Raw genomic sequence first — 21,560 nt, 5'->3', positions numbered from 1 at the left:
TTCACTACATGGGCAATGTCGAGATCAATTCATCCTTGCATGGTTACAAGGCAGCGCAGGCTGTCTGCCTGCTGACTCGCTGTGCCCACCAAGATTAATGTTACTGTAATATATGGCAGCAGACATATCGACTGGTCTGCTGAGGGAAGGATGTGGAGTTTTCAATGTGAAAAAGAGGTCTGTTAATTTTAGGAGCCCAAAGGAAATATTGATATGTTGCAGAAAAATGTTAAGATACCATTTCTATAACAGTAGCAATCATGCAGTGAAATTGAGTTTCTATTAGTTCTTCAGCTCATTGTTTACCATCAGGAGTGAGTTGTCATTTCATCCCTGGTTATTTTTTTCCATTTGTTACTTTTACTTCTTTCCAAAAACAAATGGCATGGCACATTTTGTACTCACCATGCATCAGTTCGTTCCCAGCAGGGGGGTGGCATTTATACCCCTATTCACAGTGGTATTTTTGTTTTCAGTATTCTACTATGTCAGCAGTAAGGGAACAATACCATATGACTGCCAATAGATACTATTTACCAGCAGGAGGCAATTAGGAACCTTCATCTCTTCAATTTTTTCATACAGTTTTTCCTCTGTAATCCATGTGCTTCTTCAGCCTTTCAAATATCAAAACATATAGCTTTTTCAGTGCCTGATAGCCATTATTTTTTAGATGTTTAACACTTTAAAAAAAATACTTTATTAAAACTATTTCTTTCTGAAGAGAGGAACAGATCAGGTTTTCAAATGAGTAAACATGTTGTTCTCTTTGAAAGTTTTTAGCTAGAAACATTATTCATATTTTAACTATACCAGAAGATATAGTTATCACCAAATAGTTGCCCTTAAAAGACACCATTTAAACATCATAGTTTTGATTAAATAAAGCTTTTCTTGCCTCAAGCTGATGACATTACTAATTGTACTGCTAAGCTGAACTCCTGCTTTCCACAACAAGTTCTTCCTCATTCATACCTCTAAATACATATTTACAATTTATACAAATAATGTATTTAATCTCACTTTTTGGATTAATAAAATAATTCTTTGATTGGATTAAAATGCAGGAAAATGCCATCTTTGTCATAGTGTGAAATATAAATAAGTGTCTTGAGAACTACATGCTTCACAATAGGAAAATTATATCCTCTTCCTTATGGAACCCCATTTAAAAAACAGATCAGGTTTACAAAAAGGACACAAAGAATCATTAGCTTTTAACTTACTGCTGTGTCCTCGCTTCTGACAGCAAGACCATAAAACCTACATATCTGCATTCCTCAAAGCCTTGTGCAACCAGTTGAATCAAAATCTTTGTGGTAGGACAGACATGGTTCTAAGGGGTTCTGCATCATTTAATCTCCTTTAAATAATTTGAATGCATTCAGCTTGTAACATTCACACAGCACAGAAAATTTTACTCTTTTCTCGTTTTGGTTTGATATCAGATCGTGGCATTTTTTATAAGATGCCTAAAAGGGAACCAGAACCAAAATAAATGGAAATGGAGATTAATACAAATTCTCAGACAATACAACATAATTGAAATCAATTAAATATGAACTATTTTTTATGAAAAAATATCTCCAGAATTTATAAAAAATAATAAACCGTGTTAAAATATTACTATATCATGGCGAATTATTTGATGTACAAATGAAAGTAGAAAGGAATGAAATGGAGGTATGAATTGGTGAAAGGGTGAAATTAATTACTGACCTGCTTCCATTTTTTATGTGGAGGCCACATACAAAATCTAAATACTCAAATCTCATAGCTATTTGAATTTAATAAGATCAATCTTTTTAGCAAACATTCAATATTACACCATATTTCCTATGATGTGGTTCTGATCGCCAACACATTTAAACGAAAACCACCAAGTAGCCTACATGCTATTTACTGGAGTTGTAACAGCAACCAATTACCAGAAACTAAGAGTAGTTTGTAGAAAATTACTTTGACATTTTGGTTGTGAAAGAAAGTACCAAGAAAGTTGTGAAATGTTCCATGGTCAGTTTTAAATATTTCACAGCAAATTACCCCTCTTTTTGTATCCAAAACTAAGAAGAAAAAGGCAAATAAATGATCTGCAGCTGTTTGAATCATTCATTGCCAGCTGAAAAATAATGCTCCATAAACCCATCTTAGGCTAACAACTCAGCAGCAAACAGGAAAAGGATACTTAAGGCCATTACTTGGTGAAAACAGGGAATCATTTAGCCACCATCAAAACAAAAAGCAGAGCTAATAGGGAGTCAATATTATTGGATGTGGTTTGACTGAGAGTGAAAAACACGCCACATGAATAATATTACATAATCATTTCCCTCTATGATTGCTCAACCTAAAAAGTTGCAATGGTTTGCTAACGAGGTTATTGATAATTTGTAAAGCAACAATTTAAATGCTGCCTCTGCTCCATTCACTAGCCAAAATATTAAAGGGTTCAGTCTTTTTCATCTGTCCTAAACTGATTAAACTGTCACTTTGTGACAGCATAATCACATATTCTGTTTCTCCCACTTAGTTGTACCATATCTTACTAATCACTCTTGCTGTAATTAAATACACTCACTGAAAGTAGGGATGTGGGTAGCAGACCCGTTGGGTTTGATGTGGGGCCACTATGAATATGGATTGTTTTGGTTTATCCCACGGTTACTTGGTCAGACGAGAATCTGTTGAGTCTTTTAGACTGATCAAAGCCTTGAGGTCTTTGTTGGCATTTCTGTGGCTTGATTGGCCCCATTGTCCTGCTGTGGGGAGACCACCATCGTCAGGGAGTGCCGTTGCCATGGGGGGTTGGTGGTACAGGTCAAAGTGGCATCCACATGAATACAAACACCCAGGATTTTCCTTCTGTCACTGCATTGCGATGCATTCACTTATTTTAAATGCCTTGGCTGATTGGTGTATAATCTTATATTAAATATGCCAGCGCTACTGTTGGTTCTTTTTCAATATAATTAGGAACTTTAGTGCATGACAAATGAAGTGGCATTTTAACATTCAGCTGAATTTACAAGTGAATTTTTAATGCAACTGGAAGCCAGTTATAAAATGAAATTTATGTAAATCTAAACTGCCTTTGACTACAGCAAAGCAAGTAAATGTCACTGAGAGTTTGCTGAAATGGTGTGTTTGATTAAATTATTAGTGAACAACTTTCAAGCTTTGATGGTCATTCATAGAAAAAGAAGACAATGTTCCTGTAAAGGTTAAAGCCCTTTTTAATTTCAGGCCAGCATCTATGTTGGAAACATTATAAAACAATTGCTGTCTATTGGGTGTTGGCCTTTACTTATTATATATATACACAAGATATGTTTTTCCTCCGGTTTTAAGTGATATTCAATTGCACACTCATTCTTTCTACCCTGAAACGCCTCGGTAACCCCCAATTTCTTGACATGAGGTAAAACTAACAACATCAGAACTCTATAACTTTCTTTCCAGGTGTTTGACTTAGAAAGGTGTAAGATTGTCCCCTTCAGTTTGTTAACCGACCCTTGTTGAATATGGAGCATGCCTTACTTAGAACCAAGCTTGTCACTCAGCAAGTCTGAAAACAAACAGACCCTCAAAGAGCTCCTGTTTAGTCTGGCAGGACCCGGCTGAGCTGTCATTTAGAACAGGGTCGCAGAAATAGCTCAACTGGATTAATTAGTGTTAAAAACTTAAAACTTTCATAGATTGTAAAGAAGTTAAGATTCATGATTTGCATACAAAGGTATTTTTCTAATCGCTATGACTGCGGTGTTCTGGTGCTGACTTTTCCTTAAGCTGTAAGTTTGCCTGTAACATCATGGATGAACTGTTTTACAGTGCGGGAGGGTTTCAAAGCTTGAAACGCCCTTTGGTGTAGCTCCAGCACCCACCTTCAGGCCAGCGGGAGTACTGCAGCATTAAAATAGCTCAAAGGAGGCTGCCCTATCTTAGAAATCTGTTTAAGGTCAGAGTGGGAAATGTATTCATATAAATTGCCGCTCAAGATATGAATACAGGTTTTAATTGAAGTAACTGTACGTATTTGTGGTTGTACAAATATATTTTACACCAATATAACGTAAGTAAACAGAAGGCTATTGGTGTTCTAGTAACTTTTTCAAAAGTTGGTGATGATCTTTAATTAAAAAAGCATACCTGCATTACTTGGAAAAGGTGCAGGTCACATTTTAAAGTGGCCCTAACATATTTGGCCTTATTTTTAAAAAGCAGTTGCCTGCCAGTTTAACATAATGACTTAACACTGAATAATAAAACTCTTTTGGAAATTTGAATTCAGTTCAAACAGCTACACTAAATCCTAATTACTCTGTGGCCTGTAGGATAAAAAAAAACATTGAACGAAAATGGTGTCTGGAGGGGTTCCAATTTGAAAATCACTGTTGACCAGAAACCAGAAAGCCGTTTTCAGATTAACCATAAAATATCTTGATTATCCCCAGGATCTTTGGGAAAATATTCTGTAGACTGGTGAGACAAGAAACAAGGTCTTATGGTAGATGGGAATACTATTATGTTATTCATAAAATTGTTAAAGAAAAAACATCCTTACTCACATAAACTAAGATTATCTTTGTCTGATAATAGGATTTGTTTGATGATCTGGAGATTGTAAGTAAAAGCACAAGAAATCTTCAGACACCAAATACCTTTTCACAGCATTATTGCCCAGTCATGCTCATGAAATTAAAGATTAGTATCATCCGTTTCTGAAAGGTTGGGTATTGAGCAGCGTGTGCTGTAAATTAGTTTTCTTATGACCCCAGCAATTATGGATACAGTAGATTATTTTCTCTTTGCTGTACTTCCCTTGGCAGCCTCATTCTGATTTTGTTGGAGTAATACAGTTCAGCATAAATCATGATCATAGACGCTATACACTGAAAACATTTTCATACCCCACAGTCTGTAAACCACAGTGAGAAATAACTGATGATTTGATTAACTAAATCATTTTTATGTAACACAGAATATGACTTGGGTTGGGGTTATTAAAAAGGTTTATCTCTCTCAGTTTCACACTCCTGGGACTGTGTTGCTGGCTGACGATTTACAGGAGCCCTGGAGTTTAACTGAGCCATTAAAGTTGTCAGTAACACCTGTGTGTTTCTCCTGTCAGATCACAAAATAAGTGTTTCAGCCCTGATGTTTGTTAGTGTTTTATGTCTCAGTTTCTATAATAATAAAATGAAACCATGCTTTCAGACATGGTTGTAAATATATAAAACATATAAACATCACAGTTACACAAGTATTCACACACTTTGATTTGACATCTGAAATTGAGCTCAGGTGCATCTGATTTCCTCTGATCATCCTTGAGATGCTTCTGCAATTTAACGGAGTCCAGCTATTGTAGATCAAGTACGTTGCACATGGTTTTGAATGGAGCACAATTTTTGACAGAGCAGAGCAGAAACCAGGCAACAATGTCAGAACAGCTACCTCTGGACCTCCGACGCTGAATTGTGTTGAGGTACAATTTTGGCAAAGAATACAAAAGATGTTGGCAGCACTCATTGCCATGTTGAGTGCTGCCAACATTCCTTCCTTGTATGTTTCAGCAATTACAACAAAAAAAAATTAAACATTATTCTTATGTTATTCAACACTGGCTCCTTCTTCAAGGAAAACTGGACATTTAATGAGTCTTGACTTGAGAGCAGGGTGTTTTGTAGTTGGCTAAAATCTGTTTTTTACAGCTGTTATGCAATGGTTTGTTATGTAGGCATTGGAGTTTAGTAAAGTAGGTGTAAAAAGGCTTAAATCACATGCCGCCAGTTTAGGGTACAGTCATATTTATCTTTTTAAAGTTTAGTAGTAAATTAAATATAAGCTTTTAAATAGGTTTAAAAGTTTATTTTTCGTTGGTAATGGTGATCTTAATTGTCATTCATAAAGGTATTAAAATCTTCCTGAAATTTGCAGAAGCCCTGTTTTCCTAATTTTGGTAGAAATTTCTTACATTTACAAAAACAAAACATAAAAACTCCATCAAGGTTCTTGATAACTATTGATGGGTGTGGACAAGAAAACTTATGTTCAAAGTGTCTTTGTGCTCATTTCAGGACCTATGACCAGTGTGTCTGGTTAGGATAGAGTTAAGAAGGACATTTAATAGCATAGTGTCACCACCAACACAAAGTTGTGCATCATCTGCATATCTGGAAATTGGTCATTTAATCACCAGGTGGACTTCAGAGTTCAAATGCCTGTTTCTCCCACAGATATGTCGTCTCCAGAGGCACCTGTCTGCAGGAGAGCACCAGCAGGACCTCTTCCAAGACCAGCCACCCATGTTTGTGTCTAAGCTCTCCCAGCCACCCACTCAGGGCCTGGTGGAGCTGATCGAGCTGTGTGGAGGCACAGCCTGCAAAACGGTTCGGCAAGCAGGTATCTGCATAGGGAAGTACAGTGGCAGGAGGCCAGAGGGAAGCAGGATCCTGTCAGAGCAGTGGGTTCTGGGTAAGACAGTCCTCTAATGTCTGTGATAAAAGCTAAATTACTGTTTCAGGGTTTTAATGTGTTTCTCTTGTTTTGTTTTGTTCTTTTTCAGATAGCATAACCAATCTGAAGATCCTACCTTATGACAACTATGACTTGGAATAATGGGGACTAATTGTTTGGGGTTTTGTTTAGTATTATTAATTCTTCTGAGCGCCTGCTGTGACTGATCACACAACAGGCGCCAGCAAACCCCTGCTGTTCTTCTCTTTTCTCTGTTAATTTCGCGGTTTCTAAGTGTCTTCATATAGTTCATATAAATCCAATCAAATATATTGCTTTTCAAAAGCTTTAAGCTTGCTATGGAAAACGTTTACTACTCAGTAGCATCAGTTCTGCTCTTGTTTATGTTACTGTGAAGCCTGACAAACTGCCTTTGCAACTGTATGTTGCTCTCTTGCCATTGACATGTTTACATTAAGTAGAAACCACTACAGGCTGTTTGGATATTAAATAATGTGACTTTAGAAAGACTTGCTTAGCCAGTTCATAAGAAAATTCTTTTTTATCCTGATAAAAATGTGTTGTGATGTTATTTTTAATAAATACGTTTTTAAATGTGGTAGTTGGGTTTTATTTTCAATAAATAAGGTTTTCAATTAGAATCATCGGTTATTGGTATGGTTCTGACACCCTCTAGTTTGATAGATTTTGTTGACCTTGTTTATTCTTTTGACAGAAAAATTATTGCTTTAGAAGACTTTGAGTTTTAGATGGAATTTTAAACAAGAGATGATCAATTTGTGTGCTTCACGGAAAGCACAGAAAACCCTGAATATGTGACAAGAGTTCATGTATTGTCAGCTAAGATAGAATCTTCCTACACATTGGATCAATGTGCATCTTTATCAAGGCAGGATTCAATGTTTATTTGACTTCAGACACTGAGACTTTTTATCTGAATGTGCTGTCTCTTAAGGTCTTATGATAAAGCGATGCGGTCAACTTAACTTTTACTTTACAGATAGAGAACTTGTCTGTAAATGAAAACATGCTCTGATTGCTGTAAACTTCTTTTCACGAGAAATACCACCAAATTCAAATGACAGAAAATGAAGAAGTCTGTTTTTTTTGTTTCCAATCATTTCTTAAATATTTACTCGCCTTTTGATATTTTATGTTACTTTTGAATAGATTAATTCTCCATATAACCCGCTACACCTCTTATTTGTGCTCACTTTACTTGAAGTCCAAATAAGACTCCAGATAATAAATCTCTTGTGTACAAAAATATAATATTTTATAGAGCTTTAAAGTACATTTGTTCTGAGGTGAATAGAACTCTGATTTAGCTAGTCTGAGCAAGAATAAGGTTAAGTTGCAGCCAGGACCTGTATTATTAAATCAGATGTGCCCTTACGGTAAGCAATATTACCATTTAATGACCTCTTCAAAGTAGACGTCCATAATTCCTCTAAGAACACATCAAAGCTATTCAGCTTTACAAATGAAAGCATTTTCTTAGCTTTAGCTTAATTTCTATTGATAGTTAGTTGTAGGGTCCTTTATATGTAATTTTTACTTGCATCAGTGTTTTGGATATTGCATTTTAAATTCTACTACTAGTATGAGAGAATCCAAAACCGAAGCAGGCTTATGCTGTATTAAATATTTACTGAGAACAGAACATATTAAGCGTTTCCAGTCATTATTGCTGGTATAACAGTGAAGCAAATACATTATACTGATTAAAGGGAACACTGTATTACTTAATAATTTATTATGCTGTCTTACTTTTCTATTAGTTACTCTAACTGGAAATGCTTTGTATGTTCTGTTTCAACCAGCCTACTAGTATTGCTGGTGGCCTTTTCTCTTAATTTCCTGTGTAAATAATTATAAACTTTTCTATAAATTACCACCCAACTTATGCAATAAACCATGACACAATCAGAAGGTTTAATTAAAGAAATAAAATCATCTCTATTCCAATTATTTGTTAAATAAGATAATAATATTTTTCCAAGTGCATACCAAAAAGTTATTGATTTGATGATAAAAAGCTCTGCAAAAGTTCATGTTCATTATGTCAAAATATGGTAATGTTCTTCATTTTTTAAACTATGATCCTGGTTTTATTTGAGGGGTGGAACCAGGAGTGAGTGACAGACATTCAAAACAAGGCACTAAAAAAAGACAAAAACAAAGAATTAATGTTTATTTAAATAAATAAAAGATGCAGCTCATCAAACCTTCTACTTCCCATTCTTAAATTTGTGCATAAATTAATATTAAGCATGGAGAACCACCACATGTACACCCTCCTTTGCTTTGATGGAACTATTGCAGGTACAAATAAAGATTAGTAAAAAAAATATTCACACTTCTGCAAGCAGTTTCAGTGCACTCAAAGAAAATTTCCTGGCTTTCTTAGCCCCTGACTGGCTGTTAGCCTCTGGATTTATGCTAATTTAAGACGAAGATAAAGTTTTCTACTCCACGTAAGATATACTGACCGCTCCTAATCTTAAACATTTCAGTAGACAGGAACTATACCTTTAAAAAAACGGAACTTTTATCTAAAAAAGATGTGTTACAATTGCTTGCCATACTGAAGCTGCTCCTTCGCCGCCTTCTATTGCATCACTTAGCCAATCACCTTCCTCACTGCTCTAACGCGTCGTGACGTAGGGAGGCGTGTGTGACATTTGCTGCTGTAAGCTAGGAGCCGGATAAAAATGAACTGAGGCAGGAAATAAAGTATTTTTTTTTTCTTTTTAGCAACTAGTTTGACTTTTTCTTTGGATTTTGTGGTCCTTCCAGCGTTAGAAGAGACAGTTTAGAGGGAAGGAGAAAACTTCTACTTTGGCCTGACTCGTTTTTATTATCGGCTAGCGCTTTTTACTTAACTTGTACAGTTCGGAGTTAGAATTGTTCTCGTTTCCATGGATGTTTCTGACACGTTGAGATAATTGCCGTAACTTAACGTTGTTTTCTTTTTCCAGTGCTGCAGCTTAAGCTGAGTTTGCGAACTGCTTTTCTCGCCTACAAGGGTACATTTTTGCCTCCTTCTGCAGCTTTCTCACTTTCCTATGCTGACCTCTCGGGGCAGGTGTGTTGAAAGTAGGCCAGGTGTGCGGTGGTACAGATAGGGTACGTTGAAATATAATCACGGTGTGTGGTACTGGTCCAACAGCCGACTTCAAGGATTTGTAAAAGAGCTGCCACCATGCTGCTCTCTCTTGTTGTGCACACATACTCGCTGCGGTACTGGTTTCCTGCCACCATCATGCTGGGTACAGCCCCAGCATACGTTCTGTCATGGGGGATCTGGCGGTTACTTTCCACCGTCTTACCAGCAAGGTTTTACCATAAATTAGACGACCGACTGTACTGCATTTACCAGAGCATGGTCCTGTTCTTCTTTGAAAACTATACAGGGGTTGAGGTGAGTAAACCTTCACTTTGTGTGCATGAAACTGAACTGATGTTTAGTTCTGAAGGCCTGTTTCTCATTAAAAAAAAACATTGCATTTGTACAACTTTTAAAGTCTCTTGAAATCTATTCAATAATTAAGGTAAAAGTAGTTGACTACGTTTTTTATAAGCAATCCTGATGAACCAGTTGGGTTGGAAGAAAGTCTGCATTTTTCTCTGACGCCTTCTTGCCACACCTTGCACAGAGGGGTGTGTAGACAAATCATGATAAAGAACCCGCCATAAAATTCTTTGTGCATACTATGATAATGTGAAAGTTCAATATTAGATGCAGGAGTATTTGATAAGATTAGAGTGCTGAATATAAATTCCCAGATTGTTGATAACAGCAGAATAGGTTGGAAGCTAAACCTTGATTGAGTTTCTTTTAGACTCTTCTGGTCTCATTTGTTTGTCTGGTAAAAATCTGTAAAATAAATTCACTTTTAATTGCAGTGTAATCTAACTAGACTTAGAAAAATCTAATCTTTTACTTTGAGCATTTTTTCTGAGTTTGAGAGAAAAACCAATATTAATATCAGTGTGTGCAATACTCTTATTGCAAAGAACTGTTCAGTGTTTAATGATTGTTGTCTTATACATTTCAAATGTTTTTAATATGCATGTTAATGTAATTATTGAGTCTTATGGCAGCAGATGCTCACACTGGACTCTAGCGACATTGAACAAAATGCTAAAGGTCATAGAGTGATTGGAGCACAGATCAGAAAGCAAAGAAAGAAGAATACAGGCATATATCATACCTAATATTATTATTACAATGTTTACCATTAATAGCATCATCTCAAATTTCTTTTGAGACGCCGTAGATCTGGGTTTGAATCCCAGGCTGGAGTCTTTCTACATGGCCTTTTTTTCCCCCATGCCTTCATGGGTTTTCTCTGGGTACTCCAGTTTCCTCCTCCCACAATCCAGAAACACAACCTTTAACTTAATTGTAATCTGGATGGATAAATAAATGTACTGAAATTAAAAGTTACTTATTAAAGTATTTTTGTTGTGATTTTTACTCCAAGGCGAACATACTTTAGGTGATTTTACAAATCTGTTCAAGGCGTTCCTGTAGATGTGATCAGCAATCTAAAACATAAACTTGTTACCGTGGAGTTAAATATTTTCACCATCTATTTTTTTGACCTGTTTTTAAAAATGTAATTCTCTTTTGCTTTAGATAATTATATATGGAGATATACCAAAGAATAAAGAGAACGTCATCTACCTTTCTAATCATCAATGCACAGGTATACAGTATTTGTGTATACAGCTTCAAACTATAATTAAATAGAAATGTCTGTTGAAGGTTGTTTTTTTTTTGTCTATCTTTTTAGCTGACTGGATTATCGCCGACATGCTGGCCATCAGACAAAGTGCCATTGGTCATGTCAGATACGTCCTAAAAGATGGACTCAAGTGGCTCCCGTTGTACGGCTGGTATTTTTCACAGGTGAAGCAGCCATTTAGAAGTTCTCTACCAATTATAATCTAAAAAAATCCCCATTTTTTTCTTACTATTTGTTATATTTTGTTTGTTTTTCCTTTTAGCATGGGGGAGTCTTTGTGAAAAGAAGTGCAAAGTTTAATGAAAAGGCTATGAAGAGGAAGCTTCTCAGTCAGACTCGATGTGGAGCTCCAGTAAGTACGCAGCTCTGGGAAAAAATGACAAGACCACAGCAAACAGTGAAATCAACGTTGTGTCATAGCCTTTTTTATTTCAGCATCTGTTTAATTCCAACACATTTTGCATTAGTGAGATAGTGACATTGGAATCTGAAAACACTTTTTTATTATTTCAATCATTTGAAAGTTTCTGCTTATAAGTCCCCAACACTTTTTTTTTTAGTTAATCAAGTGAATATGTGTATAAAAACCTTTTATTTCTAACCTTTAGTTTTTATGTTAAAATTTAGAGCACCCATATAAAGTTTCACTGATGTGAAAAGCAGTGCAGATTGAGTTGCAAGGCTTGTTTGTAATCATGTTTTTTGGATTTGACTCTTGAGAGATTATGGTGTGTGCAGTTGTGCAATCCAAATACTGCTAACATTGCGGGGACCTTTTCATATTGACACAGTTACAGTTTAGTTTACTTGTTCTTAAACATACACTGCTGTGAAAGAAAGCTGACCTGCTTATAGATTTTGTCTGTCTTTTCTTTGTTGTCACACTTTTATGTTTCAAGCAAACAGAAATAGATTCAGCTGTGTGAAAAACATTTGCCCACTTTCTTATTTCCTCTTTTTTTTGCATGTTTGTCATGTTTGAGTGTCTCAGAACCTCAAAGCAATTTAAACATTAGTCAACGACAACAAGTAAACACAAACTGCAATTTTTAAATTAAAGTGTGTAATTTTTAGTGAGAAAACAAAAATCTAAACCTACATGGCCCAGTGTGAAGAAAAGTGACTGCTCCCTAAATCTAATAACTGGTTGGTTCACCTTTAGCAGCAGCAACTGTAACCAAGTGCTTGTAATAACTTGCAGTGAGTTTTCAGCGCTGTGCAGGAAGTTTGACCACTCATCTTTACAAAATTGTAATCCAGCCAAACAGAATCTGTAAGAGGAGTTTGCTTTTCACAGCACTGTAAAATAAACAGGCATAACTGATTACATTATTAAATAGAGTAATCATATGAATTGGTTTTACTGTTGGTATTTATTCACTAGTAGATAGGGTTTTTATTCCAGACCATTTTCAGATTGTCTTGGAAGTTTTCTAAGGTAACAAAAACAGGACTTGTTTCTTTTTATTGTTTCTTGCATTAAACCCTTTATTTAGAGCCAAATTAGTACAATGAAAGCTCTGTTGTGAAACTTGTGTTCACAAAGAAAAAAATCTGCAATATAACAATGATGCTGGGAAACTATGCCAATAACCTGGGATTAGAGATGCCATTCAGATTACTTTTATTTAATGAGTTTAATTAGCCCCTAATGGGAGGAAAAAAACTTTATTCTCTTGATTTGTTTTTTATTTTTATAGAAGAACAAACAAATGTGTGAAGTCTTCTTATTGGTATTAAAAGCTAATGATAAAATTGAACAAATATTTGTCAGCTAGAATCCTGAAAAATGATCTGGCTTAAATGATTTAACTCTGTCAGGAGATTCCTTTTACCATGCAAAATCAGTTTCCTCGCTAATAAATCCTATACATTGTACATTCCTGTACATTTTGAACTTTCATTTACTCAATATCACCTCCGTCTGAATGTTTATTTTTCTTTTTTCCCCCCACAGATGTACCTTGTCATTTTTCCTGAAGGAACTCGGTATAATCCAGAGCTGAAGAATGTTATCACCGACAGTCAGAAGTTTGCTGAGAGAGAAGGTGGGGGCAGGATTCAGCAGCCTCTCACTGCTGCTGTGCAGACTGCATGCACACTGTTTCACTGCAAACAGCTCACATCTGGAAAACAGCTGAGTTAGTTATGTTATGCAACCTGTGGTCACCTTGCAGGCAGCTGCCGTATCCATGAGTAAATTTAGAAAACTCCTAGATCCTGAGGTTGCATGTTATTTATAATGCTTTTTTTTTTTTCCTTTTTAGAAAAACAAAAATTTCTGACTGTAAAAACCGGCACAAATAAAGTTAAAACAGACATTTACGTACACAGTATAAAAAGAAACAAAATCTTATTTTCTGTCTGTAAATCAGACAAAATATTTCTTGTTTTAGCTCCCTTAGGATTACCAAAATTGAAGCCACATAGACAATCAGTCAGTCACCACACAATTAGTTAGTCCTTGGTTAATGTGGGACCATTCTCTGCTCACTAATGCCTCACTCAGCAGATAAACTGATGAGCACATGCCATCCGTCCCAAGCGATTTATGTGGATTAAAGGGGAAGGTGATATTCAGAGCTGTGTCCCGGAGATAGGCTTAATCTCCACAGATTCTCCAAACAACATGAAGCCAGGCTGCACTTTAGCATCGTAAGCGCCACCAGCAAATGCAATTAGTTGGAAAAACCTAATGCAGTGTTGCTCAGTTCATTTCAGCTGGCCTTGTGGACTAAAACAGGAATAATCATAAACTTTTTCATGCTAATTATGTTTGAGCAGATGTGAGCTGCTTCATATTTGTGCAGCTGTTGAATTTATTCCAGCTGTTGCTTTTTTTTATTCATTTACTTGTTTTGCAGGACTGGCTGTTCTGAAGCACACTCTCACACCCAGGGTGAAGGCGTCTCACCTCGCCGTTGACATCATGAATGACAGTCTAGACGCCGTATATGACGTCACAGTAGCTTATGAGGGAACGCTGGACAACTCCGGTCAGAGGAAACCCGCACCTTCGATGGCAGGTACATCTTTGCAACCCCATGGGCATGTTCAAAGAAGATGAAGACATTAAATAATTTTATAATGAATGTTTTTACATTTGTTTTTATCAGATAATTAATTAGTTTTTGTCCCAAGAGCTATCACACCTGACAAAGAAATGTTTTGTTTTGTTTTTTTATTTTGCAAATTTTCTGATGGGGATTGTAGTTTTGATTCCAACAGAAAATGAAAAAACTACAAGATGCATTGACGCATGTATCCCTAATCATTATCACGTTATATCACACTAAAATGTTCACTTTTGTGACATGTAAGTACTTTTCCCTCAAATATACAAATATAATTCCAGTTTTCTATTCATTTTGTGGATCTATAAATTAAAAGATAATATTTTTATTGATAAAGAATAAACATTTCTCCAATTTGTGCATTAACATATGAAAGAATGGCATTCTCCAAACAGGCTGTTGATCTTTTACATATTAAATTTACTCAAAAGGTTTAGAGCAACTCTTGTAGAAATTACAAAAGTATGAAAAAATATATAGAAAAGAAGTCTAGATGAGAGTAAGATAATTTCATTTTTATGCTGAAGCCTTATTTTATATATTTGTTTCAACTGGAGTTGCACTGAGAATCTACCTGTAGCCTTAGTTTTATTTTAAAAGAGAAAAAGTAGCTACTGAATGAATATTTAATAGATATTGTAAATGAATATTTATTAGCTATTTATTCTCTTTTAAAAATAAAACTAATAAAACTTCTCAGGGCTACTCAAGTCTGCACAAACATTGTTATGTTCAGCCTTCCTGGTAATTAATCACACAGAAAACATCACCTTTTAACAACCCTGCCTTCCTGTAAACTGCGTGACTCTCGTGTTTTTGGAGTCTCTGATTATTGTTGTTTGTTCCTTGATCTTTGAAAAACACTGTTGGAAATTTAGAATAAAAAAACAACAACAACAGGAGAAAAACATCCAGTTACAGTCAGGAATCAACGTGGATGTTTCTCGCAAACAAGGCAGAGAATAGAAAAGCATTCCTCTCATCACGCACTTCCTGGCCTCATGCGGTGAAGGTGACTTTAGTGGCGCTAGTGGAAGTGACCCACGCCTCCGCCCACGCCACCGCCGCTGCTCTCTAAACTTACTGTGAAGGCTAGAAGGTTAGAACTGTGACTTTCAAAAACCAAAATATTAATTTATTTGGATTGGATTCAAATAAAACTTTTACCGTTGATCTATAAACTACAAATTTAAACCTCAACTTTAAACCATAAAATAACAGTTATTTTAGTTTCCTTCTGGAGTTCTTGTTTTTCTATAATTAAACCATTTTAAAGTTTAAAATGTGAGATTTTAGATTTGTAAAATCCTATAGAGTAAATCGTGTGAAATAGCCAAAGATGACAGATTAGGGCTGCAGGTAATTGATCATTCTGGTGATTAATCAGATAAAAAGATTGACACTTTTAGCAGATTTTTTATTTAAGCCTTTTTATACAATGTTAGAAATGACTACATAAAAAATGTAAAATAAAGTACTTTTATTTTAAGCATCATATTGCCTTGAATGCAAAATATTCTTGTGGTGCACACAAAGGATGTATCTTCAGCTAAAAAAAAATACTTCTAACTTCATTGTGTGAAAAGTTCATTCCTTTCTGTTTGATTTATCACCAATATAGTGTGGGACTGATCTATTGATCATTTTTTTTAGATTAACATTTGGAGAGCAAAAGTTTGTTGGGGGTTTTTTTAATCTTTTTTTATTATTATTACAAAATTTCTTTTGAGTGAAGCTAAAAATATGCCACTTGAGGAGTTCTAAATAGAAAATATTATTGTTGTACAGTTTTGGATTATTTGCTGTTCTGAATAGAATGTTTTTTTAGCAAATGGAATTTTTTGAGTCTTCATACTTGAGTTGACAATTAATCAATTGCTAAAGTAGTTGACGATTATTTCAATAGTCGATTAATCATTTCAGCCCTACAGTAGATATATTCGAGTTTCTCCTTGGACTGAATGTGTATGTTTTTTGTTGGTTTTTTTTTAAAACTACATTTCAATTATTTTACACAAAGCACGTGTTTCACGGTTGTTGTTCAGATGATGTTGCTTAATGAGTAACACAATAGATCAATTGATTTTTGTGCCTTCTCCTGACGTCCGTTAAAAACTTGTAACAGGAAATTGTCCACATGTGACTCCAGAGTCGCTGCGTTTTTATGATCCAAAGTCTTAATTTGTATTTTCCCCTTAACTTTTATTACTTTTATAAGTAATAAAAGTAATAAAGTAATAAGTGAGTGTTTACTACACTCACTACTGCAACATACTTCACATTTATTGGCTGGTTTAAAAAAATCTTAAAGTAAACAACCCTGTCATTACAGTAGCATCATGTCACATGATGGAAACATCTCACAGAACTTGACTAGAGTTACTCATCTGTCCTTCATTGTCTCCCATTTACCTGAGATCAGTTTGCACGGAAAACGAGTCCAGAAGGAAAACCCAGACATCACATAAACTCGCCCTTATCTACAGTCAAAACAATAGTTGTATGTTTAAATCTACTGGAACTGCAGCAAACAAGTCTTGTCTAATAAGTCTAAGTTAAGGCCAAGAACTGTGAGCATAATAAAGCTCACTGTAAGAGAACTTCTGCATAGTCATGACATCTTTGTATCTCCAGGGAACCTTAGAAACCAAATTTAGTCTTTTTTCCCCTTATATCTGCTGTGAGTTTTTGAAGCTTATGTTATAGTGAAAACCTGCTGATTAAAAGTTTTACTTGGGGGGGAAGAACAACTAAATAATCCTACAGAGAAACTTTATTCTTCCAACTCTGTCAATTAAAAGTTAAACAACATATAAGTTTGGTTATCATAGCGGAAGAAATAATCTTTTCTTTTTTCAGTTTGTTAAAAATACGTATTACTGAAGAAATCAATAGATTTATTTTATTAAAATTGTTCCAATGAAGTACTTATTCATTGTGATTGACACCTCTGACTTTATTTATTAAAGTGCGTAAATGTTATTTAGATTATGAGGTGATGTTTGGTTGAGAGTAGAGAGTTGATTTCCTTCTTCTGTTCCATGTAGTTGTTGTTGTTTAAGTTGTTGTGGAGATTTGTTTGCTCTAACGGAGCCAGCTCTGCCTTCTCTTGCATTTTCTCGATGTAATGTGTTTTTAGTTAAATTCTTTGTTGCTCCTCCGGAGCCTCCGTATCTCACCGAGTTATGGATAATCATTAAGCTGCCGTATGTTGTGTCTGAAGGCCGGTGTAAATCTGAGCAGCTGGTGTTATAGATGCTCTTTCTAGCAGTGAAGCAGCACGTCGCTGTGGTCTTCGATCAAGTTTCCTCTTTTGGCCTTCGGCGGCACATTTCCTGATAATATTGCATGTTGTGGAAACAGGAACCTGAGGTTCTCAGGGGGATACACGTGTAGCCTTGAGCCTTAACTCTTGGTTACGCTTTTATGTGTGACCTTCTCAGGCACTCTGACTTTTGTTTCTCCACTGATCGACCGGGCACGTAATTTGGCTGGAGGCTTCATGTTGAAAATGTATACATATTTTGCATTGTAGTATTAAAAATGGACAATAAAGATGAAGCTAATGAACTAATTGAGATATTTGCTCTTTACAAGTTCTCAGACTTGTTTGCTGCTCTTCCCCCCCTCAGGCTGCAGATTGTTTCAGCTCTGCATCCCAGCAGCTCCACTCCATCACTGTCACCCTGCGCCGATTTTAAGAGCTCGCTGTACGTGCCTCTTTGCTGAAAGGGACTTCCTGTTTTTGTTTAGCCTCTTTTTGTTTTTTATGTTTGACAGAATTTCTATGCAAGGAATGTCCCCGCATCCACATCCACTTCGACCGCGTGGACATCAAGGGAATCCCATTGGAGCCCGAGCTTTTCCGCAGGTGGATGCACAACCGCTTCGAAATGAAGGACCGGTAAGTGTGTGTTGAAATGCAGACCAGTCCTTGTGAAATATGAGTGATTTATTTATTTATTTATTTAATTTTATTTTTTGAAGAACCAAACTTTAACTGTATGTGGAAGAGAATTGCTACTTTATTTTAAAAGTCTGACTTTAGAGCTTTAAAATTTTACACTTTATAATTAGGTTTTACAGAAAAACGTAGAACTTTTGCCAAACATTTTGTCATTTTACCACAAATCCCCATGTTGTCACCTTCCTAAGATAATGGCCTAAGTCTTTGCAAAGAAAAAAAATTACTCCCTTTTTATTGCTAAAAGATCATTTAGGCAAAAAAATCACTTTTGACAAAAAAATTACTTGGGTATTTTATTGGGATGGGATATTTTATGTATGGGAACAATACAAAATATGCCATAGTGATAGTGAAGAAACATTGTTTATGCAAATAATAATCTGAATAGTATGGTATGTTGACCTTAACCTTGTTATTCTATTAATTCAATACATTGTACAACTATTTCTCATTGCAGTTATAACTAAAAGCATTTAGTGTTTGTCAGATTTACACATGTGGAGATCTAGAGGGTTTTTTTTCCTCGTTCTTTTCTGCAAAGTAAACAGTTCAACCAGATTGGCTAGCGACAGTCTGTGAACATCAACTTTCTAACAGATCCTCAATCAGATTTAGGTCTGGACTTTAACTAGGCCACTCTAATACATGAATATGTAACCAGCCCATTGCAGATCAGATCTTCAGGACAACTTCCAGTCATTCTGGAAATCAAATCTCCGTTCAAGTCTCTTGGATCATGACTGAACTGAAACACTGTTAAGCTGATGCTAAATTAAAAGGGAGCATTACCTTTAAAAGCTGATTTCTTATGTCACAAATGGAAACATTACTCTTTTTTTTTTCTTTACTTGAAACATTAAAATATTTTGTATTAATAAAATAAACTTGCTTTTATAATATTTTTTGAATTAAGCTGAACATGTTATTAAAGCTTCCCATGTTGTTGAAAAGAATGAAGTTTATTTCCCAAAAGAAGTAAAGTCAGTCGTTTTATTGGATTAAAATAATTTATTTCATTGCCAGTTCAGCAACAAAAAAGCCTGACCTGTTTGTGCTGTAACTGCTGGTTCTGCCCAGTTCCTTTCACTTTGCAGTTTATTTTCATTCCCTCTTGCACTTCTCCGACAGCATGAACCCCCCCTAAGAGACCCGTACGTCTTTCTTTTTCTCTTTTTTCCTTAAAGGATGTTGACAGATTTCTACGAGTCAGAGGATCCAGATAAAAAGTGCAGATTCCCCGGCGAGGGCAGAGTCTCTCCACTGAACCTCTCCAAGTCCCTTCCCTCTGCGCTAATTTTGGGAGGGCTAACACTGCCAATGCTGCTGACGGAGAACGGCAGAAAACTTTACGTGAGAACCTGGGTTTACGGGACACTGCTGGGCTGGCTCTGGATGAACATTTCTCCCTAAAAGCTGTAGGGGAGACGACTGCCATGGTGAGACACGGGGAAGACGCGGAGAGAGGGGCTCCTTTCCTGCATCGCAGAAACGCTCAGTGTGTTTCAGATGCAGAGCCGCACCTGATCAGATCCAAGAGTGTTCGACTGTCCAGCTGTTGACCGGAGACACTGAGAAATACTTGAACCTTTATGTAAAGAAAAAAAAAATATATATATATATAACAGATTTATTGCAGCATCATACATTTCTCAAAATTTAAATAGAACAATATCCTGATGTTATTAGATTTTGCCAAATTAGCATGCAGTTTTTCCATCAATCTTTGGCAATATTTAAAGATCATGTTATTTTTTAAAAGCCAAGTGAACTGGTTACCTAAACAACAAAAAACAAGTCATAACTTAAGTGCACTGACTAATCAGTACCAGTTGTAATACTTTTAAGCCAAGTCCCATATCTGGAGGATTATGCACTTTTATCACACAAAGTGATATTTTTACACTGGCAGAACAAAACAGCGCACAGCTCCCCCCCGTGGGGGTCCATGAACACGACACCAGCCTCTCTGTTTACCGTACTTAAATAGTCACGCTGACGTCCTTTTTTAAAATTTTGTCTTATGACTTCGAATGTAGCGCTAAATTCACATTTATTCATGCAAATGTGAAGAAGCTGAGAATGCAATCTGCTGGATTGTTTCTGAGCACAGTTCTTTGTCATGGAGCTCGCGTGGAAGAATGTGTGCCGACGATGCAAAATGTGTTCAACCAGTGTAAAATATTACTCAAACCTTTAAAGTGTCAGTCGTTGCCAAAAGCTGGTGTTTGCCATAATGTCGTGTGGAGAGCGTCTTTGTGTGTTTTACGTGTTTTGTTTTTAGCTCAGACTTACAGATTCAGATTTGCTTCCGTCTTCTTTTCTTTTATTTCAGTAAAGTAACCAGTTTCATTACATTTAATACACCACCTCACAGTTCATGTGAAAGTATCTACCTAACAAAATGCTGACAAAGCCATGATACCAGTATATATTGCAGGTGCACTGAAAGCCATTTGTATTATCACATCATTGTATTAAGAAATGCACTTTGTCCATTGTTGTTTACTATAAGAGAAAACCATTGCATTTTCCACTTATCACTTTATCTGTAAGCAGTCTTGTCCTCCTCTACTGTTAATCTCTTGTGTTTTCTTCATCTTAGTACAGCAATCGCATCGTTTTTACATGCCGCTCTGATACCTCACTTGAATAATCCTTCTTTAAAAAAAAAAAAAAAAAAAATCCTTGTCAGCCATTTTATACTCATTTTTATCCTGACAAGAGCGGACTTGTAACATCGTCAGGAAACTCTGTAGACGGTATTTAAATGCCATCAGTTTTTTGGAAACGTGTGCCTTCTCTTTTGGGGGGCCACAGTGGCTCTTCTCCACCAGGTGACTGCACCAGTCCGCTTTGCTGGACTCGACTCTTACAGCAGCTTGTGGTCATGTTGTCTACAGCTCATAGTGGCTTTTTTTGCTCTAAAAATGCTTTGATTTATACTTTTTTGAAGACTATTATTAAACAATGAAACCTGTAAAGTGGTTTGAGGTGTGGAACCTTGGGGTCAGATGGAAATAAAGATATTTTTTTTTCTGGGGAATTAAATTTTCTGTGTTACCTTTCTTTTTTTAAGATAATTTACTGTCTATGGAGATAAGCAGGCAAAATTTTAGGTTATTGTGATATAAAACAAGGAGCCCATGATAAATCATATCAAATCTATTTCCACTATGAATATTATCCCTTATGATTCGATATCAGCATTCAAAAGAAAAGAAAAAGATGGTACTAGGCCAGGAGGACTGACAAAAAGATGATCACAACACCGATTCTTTAAAGTACTTG

General features: G+C 35.9%; 2 protein-coding genes across 4 annotated transcripts in view; both read left to right on the top strand.

Annotated features, from left to right (window-relative positions):
- mcph1 (microcephalin 1) overlaps nucleotides 1-7,064 on the top strand; it is a 34,273-nt gene extending 27,209 nt beyond the window's left edge. For all 3 annotated transcript variants that reach the window (XM_023327734.1, XM_023327735.1, XM_023327736.1), the window contains exons 14-15: nucleotides 6,237-6,474; nucleotides 6,566-7,064. In XM_023327734.1, the coding sequence (XP_023183502.1) occupies nucleotides 6,237-6,474; nucleotides 6,566-6,618 (291 nt within the window). In that variant the 3' untranslated portion in view covers nucleotides 6,619-7,064. The remainder of the gene's footprint in view (nucleotides 1-6,236; nucleotides 6,475-6,565) is intronic.
- A 2,076-nt stretch (nucleotides 7,065-9,140) lies between these two features.
- agpat5 (1-acylglycerol-3-phosphate O-acyltransferase 5) lies at nucleotides 9,141-21,328 on the top strand. The gene is made up of 8 exons (XM_005811885.3): nucleotides 9,141-9,901; nucleotides 11,123-11,192; nucleotides 11,280-11,395; nucleotides 11,494-11,583; nucleotides 13,189-13,279; nucleotides 14,096-14,257; nucleotides 18,086-18,209; nucleotides 19,457-21,328. Exons 1-8 carry the CDS (start codon nucleotides 9,683-9,685, stop codon nucleotides 19,680-19,682), a joined length of 1,098 nt encoding a protein of 365 aa, XP_005811942.1. The 5' UTR covers nucleotides 9,141-9,682; the 3' UTR covers nucleotides 19,683-21,328.
- Nucleotides 21,329-21,560: the final 232 nt, after the last annotated feature.

The sequence above is a fragment of the Xiphophorus maculatus genome, chromosome 22, assembly GCF_002775205.1.
Source record: "Xiphophorus maculatus strain JP 163 A chromosome 22, X_maculatus-5.0-male, whole genome shotgun sequence".
NCBI classification, from domain to species: Eukaryota; Metazoa; Chordata; class Actinopteri; order Cyprinodontiformes; family Poeciliidae; genus Xiphophorus; species Xiphophorus maculatus.
This window is presented reverse-complemented; position numbering and strand designations above follow the sequence as displayed.